At 64.5% G+C, this 5,125-nt stretch overlaps 1 protein-coding gene across 1 annotated transcript; it reads right to left on the bottom strand.

Moving 5' to 3' along the window:
* Positions 1 to 2,773: 2,773 nt before the first annotated feature.
* Positions 2,774 to 4,919, bottom strand: MNEG_9496 (phosphoenolpyruvate carboxykinase (ATP); the record flags this gene model as incomplete). The annotated part of the gene is made up of 6 exons (XM_014042030.1): positions 2,774 to 2,921; positions 3,251 to 3,339; positions 3,696 to 3,830; positions 4,077 to 4,191; positions 4,483 to 4,580; positions 4,863 to 4,919. 6 exons carry the CDS (start codon positions 4,917 to 4,919, stop codon positions 2,774 to 2,776), a joined length of 642 nt encoding a protein of 213 aa, XP_013897484.1.
* Positions 4,920 to 5,125: the final 206 nt, after the last annotated feature.

The following is a 5,125-nucleotide window of genomic DNA, read 5'->3' as shown; positions in this document are numbered from 1 at the left end:
TGGAGCACGTGCCCTGCGCCGGGAACTCTGCAGGTCGCACGAACTCTCTATGCTAAAGGCTGCGCTCCTACGGGCCTGGGGGTGGCCGCGTCCGGGGCGCGGGCTGCCGACCCAGTCGACCCCAACGCCGCGTGGTTGCTCCGCGTTTTCGATGTCGGGTTTTGATAGCTATGAAGTGGTCGGAGCAGGATGCGAAAAAAAGTGCAAGACAAAACGGCTCTGTGGTCGAGGACGGAGCCCTATCACTTTCGGCAAAGCCACACTCAGCGCAAGTGCAGCGGGCGCAAGGGCGGACAACGGTGACCGAAGTGTCTGCTGTAGAGTAGGTGTCGGATGTGAAGAAGTTGTGAGTGTTGTTTTTTTGAAAGCCAGCCACCAGGGCCACATTTGGCACCCGGCGTGGAAGCCGGTGAAGGCCGCACGCGGGGCGCGATCACGGCGATTCACGCCATGGGAGGTTTCGTCATCGCCATGCCAGCGGCCCCGAGGAGGGCCCTAGGAGCCCCACGACGCGGCCCCATGGCAGACTGAGGTGAAAAGGGGATGTTTAAGCTGCACATGTTGTGTTTTCAAGGCGCGCCCTGCCCTCTGCGGCGCACGGCCGCTCTATTCCTACGGCAGGGCGGCCACGGCGGCCCACATGACAAGCATGCGTGTGGCCGCCCGCCTCGATTGCACACCACATGCCACATAATCGTGCCGGATTCCTCGTCGCCTTCCGGCCGGCGGCATCGAATTGCGTGACCTCACGTAGCTGAGCGCTGCGGGCGGCTGGGCACACTGTTATACATGCCGTCGCTCTCAGAGGCCCGGGGCACACCCCATCGGGTCGCCCTGGCCGGCCGAGGCGAGCGCGCCCAAAGGGCTTGCAGTGCGTGGCCTGTCGCCGCAGGAGATTGCAAGTCTGCGCAGCTGCGGCCGCAGCGCCCTCCATGCTGCGGGCCCGGGCCCGCGAACTGGTCATATCTCCGGCCGAGCCGACCACTCACCACTCCCAGCGACTGTGGGGGCGACCGGCAGCGTTGAGCAGCACTTGTTGCCCTGCCTGCGAGCGCAAGCCCAGCAGCAACGCAGTGGTTCGTCTGTCAGCTGCAGCCCCTGTTCTTGCGCGCGCATCAAACAGCAGTGCCCCCCCGAGGCGGCCCCAGCAGCATGGCGGCCTGCACGGGTGCGGGTCACACTTTCCTGCTCAACAGATCCAGCTTCGGGACGAGAGGCAAGATGCTTGACTTAGGTGCATGCGACGCAGCCGGGCAAACCCCCTGCTCTGGGGGCAGGCGTGGCCCACTGATTCCCTTTCCTGTCACCGTGGGCAGTCTACTCAAAGCAGCCACATAGCAGCCCCTCCGCGGCGGGGGCGATCCGCCTCGCAGCGGCTGGCAAGAGCGCGCAAGCTCTGCGTGCGTTGCTTATTGGCAACTTGTTCTTGGGCCTTGATAGTCTGCATCTGCTGCACGCGACTGTGGTGGGTGGGCCACGCACTTGGAATGTCATCGAATCATATAGGATTGCTGTGGAACCTGGAGAGTGTAGCCTCCGTCTGAACAGTTACCCAGGGAGGACGCACCCCCTGCGCTCAGCTGCACAGGCAGTGCGCACAGGAGCCAGGCGGTCGTACCCGGGCAGCGGCAACGACCATTGCCGGCGGCCCGCCTGCCGCAAGCGGTGACCTCAAAATTTTGGGCTTGAAACATGGGGGGAGCCGCCACGGCTGCAACGGCAGCACGCAACTCCTTGATGTGTGGCCGATGCGGGGGTGACAAGGCAACAAAGTATGGCAGACGAAACGCCAATCAGTGATAGGGTTCAATGGTGTGCGTGCAGGCATGTGTGGCGTTGCCTGCCGGGCGTGTGTGGCGTCTGGGTTTCCGTGAGCTGTCCAAGATGGCCGCCTGAAACAACAGGTGATCAGGATGGTGGTGAGTACCCGAATGTTGGGACGCGCGCATGAGCAAGGCTGGCTCCGTGCATATACACACGCGCGCGTCTGTGCGCCTTAGTGTACGTGTGTGTTTGCTTTTGTGTGAGAGTGTGTGTTTTTGTGTGTGTTTTTGTGTCTGTGCCCATCAAAGGCCGAGCATGTGTGCGCCAAGATTCAGAGGGTACACACCACAGGCATGCTTGCCCGCGGCAAATCCGGGCGGAAAGAGCGGCTGGCACACGCACAGGCACTGCGGCAGGGAGTGGGGGGCGCCGAGGACGCGGACCGAACGCAATTGCAAGGTTTGTGTGGTCGTAGTGCGTCCCAATCACCGCGGGCGTTGTGATGGTTTGTGTGCCAGGGACCGAGTGCGGGTGCGTGCGGCCTTGGCGCGGCCTGGGGACCAGTGCTGGTGTGTTTTGCAATGTAGGGATGCCCCTCAACCCCCTTTAAGAATCGGGATCCGTCCAAGGACGCTTCACAGTCAACAAACGCAGCACCCCTTGCACTAAAACGTGCACCTGGGTCTGGCCGTTCGCCGGCACGGCTGCAACAGCGGGGCGGCCAGCAGCTGGTATCAGTGAGGGCACGGGAGTCATCTATTGCAACCCGTTTGGGGGTGCCCGGCTGGGCTGAATCGGCCGCCGGAGTGCCATGCAGTGCAGCAGTACTATTGCCTTGAAGAAAAACCGGTTCGGATTGCAACCATGAGGTGTGCATTGGTGCGACCTCATTTCACCTGCCCAACAGCGGCGATAATTGTCTGGCAAAACACCAAGCGCGCCCCCGCCACCAGCGCCGCCACCCAGGGCCCGGCGGCCTCTCAGGGATCCGACCTTGGATGGCTCGCTCTCACTCAGCGAGCTGGCCGTTCGAGCCGCCACCGGGCGCGACGGCCTGCGGCGCGGCCGGCGCGTGGTGGGCGGCGCCGCGGGCGCCCTTGGCGGGACGGCGCCTGGGCGTCATCGGCGGCTTGTAGGCGTCCCCCATCTTGGCATACCTGGGAGATAGTGGCAAGGGGTGCGCGGGTTCAAGAGGTTTGCAATGAGGAGCGAGTTGGCGGCAGCTGGGGGTAGGGGTCAAGGCGATGGTGCTGGGGGGCTTGACAACCGGGAGCGAGCCATCGCACGCGAGCGCGCCGCCGCGCACGCAGCAAGCAGCCGCCAAGGGCGCGTGCGGCGAGTGGCGGCCGCTGGCTGACGAGCGAGGGCGCATTCCCGGCAGCGCCCACGGCCGCGCCACGCTGACGCCGCGGCCGAAGACGCGCGTGCGAGCATGCAGCGGTTTCGCGTGCAGGCGGCCGGCTGGTCTGTGTGTTTAATAGCTCACTTGGCCTCGGCCTCTTCCAGCTCTGCCAGTGAGGGGCCCCCTGTGAGGATGAGCTGCGCCATGTCAGCGCCCACGTGCTCGTCCGCGTCCTGCCGGGGTGTGTTTGACCAGATTGTGATTATGGTTTGGATAAGGAATAGGATTTGGGGGTGGAACCAGGATTGGGAGCAGTGTTGCAGCGTTCCGACGTCGCCCACTAGAAGGACCATCAGGCGCGTCAGCGGACCGCGACTGCCGGCGCCATGCGTGCACAAGGGCTGCATGCATGAGCGCCGCCAACGCTGCCGCAGACTCGAGCATGCCGGCAAACATCCCAAGAATAATGCGACCATTCCAGGCGAGCGGACAAACATCCCCGCCTCAGGGCCGGCGCCGTCTTAACATCGGCCGTGCAGCAGTCAAACTGCGCTGCCAGCCAAAACAAGATATATTAGAATATGCCGACCTTCAGGTACTGCTTGAAGGAGTCCACAAACAGGCGCGCCAGGTGGGTGAGCGTGCCCGCGTACGCCTCGTCGTCGCCCCACGCCTCGTGGGGCTGCAGCTCCTCGTGGGGCAGGCCGTGGCAGCTGGCGGGCACCTGCGCGGCGCACGGCACCACATGCGGCCGGCCGGCGGCGGTGGTCTTTGGTCCAGACGCGCCAATGTGAAGTACAGTCCAGCGCTCCTGGGCAGCCGGCCCGCATCATCAGGCGCAGGTGCGTACATTGTCCCCAGACACATACACCCCTGCCTGCGACACTGCCGGGTTTATACCTGCTGTCGCTCATGGCCAGGTGTTGAGTCAGGGTCACAGATCATACAGATCACAGATCAGATCACCTACCTTGAGGCCGAAGAGGGGCAGCGTTTCGTAATCCACGTCCTCGAGCTCTCCCGCATGGATGGCGTCGATGATGACGCGCGTGTGCTTCAGGCTCATGCGCCGGCCCACGCCGTAGCTGCGGGACGCGTGCGTGCGTGCGTGCACGCGTGGGTGCGTGCGTGCGTGCGTGCGTCTGTGCGTGCTTTGGGCGGGGTGAGAAATGAGGCGCCAGGAGCCTCGAGGTGGGCGCGTGTTATTCAAAGCCGCGCAGTCTGACAATGTATTGGAGAGCTTGTGAGCCAGGAGGGACCTGACACATCGGAAAGGGGCCCCCCCTCCCTTCGCGCGCTGAAGGACAACGCATCTGGCCTGCACCCGTCAGCTGTACAAACAGGTCGCCGCTTGCAAATGGGTTGGTCAAACCCACCTCCCGCCCGTCCAGCCGGTGTTGACGAGCCACGCCTTGGTGCCGTGCTTCGACATGCGCTCGGCTAGCATGGCGGCGTACTTCATGGGGTGCCACACCTGCAGGGTTGACCGGGGGTTGACCAAGGTTTGACTGGGCCATGAAGGAGCGGGGGCCGAGGCCCACCCTGTGGACCGCGGCCAAGCCGATCAAGACAAGGGGACTGCGTTGTGGCGAACCGCCGCCCACCCCCCTCTATTTGATCAAAGTCCATCCAGCCGCCGGCACCAGCAGCGCCACAGCCGCCCGCCCCAGCTAATTCACGCAAGGCGCATGCGCCACAGAGGGCGCACGCCCCGCGAGAGCGGGTCGCGCAGCCGCGGGCCGCCTTGGCCGCGCACCAGGAACGCGCCGCCGTAGCAGGCGCTGAAGGTCGCCTCGGGCTCTGTCACGCCCATCTCGGTGCCGGCCACCTGGATGGGGTGTGTGCAATACAGGGGTTGCAGCAAACGCGGCAACAGAATTGAGGTTTTACTGCGCCTGGCGCCGCAGAAGAGGGGGCCACTGCGTGCGACAAGCGGGGGCAGTATGCGCGGCGGGCCGGCAGGCGCGCAGTATTCTCCAGACCGGCACAGCTGCGGGTGGCCACACACACGCTCTTGAT

Source organism: Monoraphidium neglectum (assembly GCF_000611645.1).
Source record: "Monoraphidium neglectum strain SAG 48.87 unplaced genomic scaffold scaffold01958, whole genome shotgun sequence".
NCBI classification, from domain to species: Eukaryota; Viridiplantae; Chlorophyta; class Chlorophyceae; order Sphaeropleales; family Selenastraceae; genus Monoraphidium; species Monoraphidium neglectum.
The sequence above is the reverse complement of the archived record's forward strand: the minus strand, read 5'-3'. Positions and strand labels throughout refer to the sequence as shown.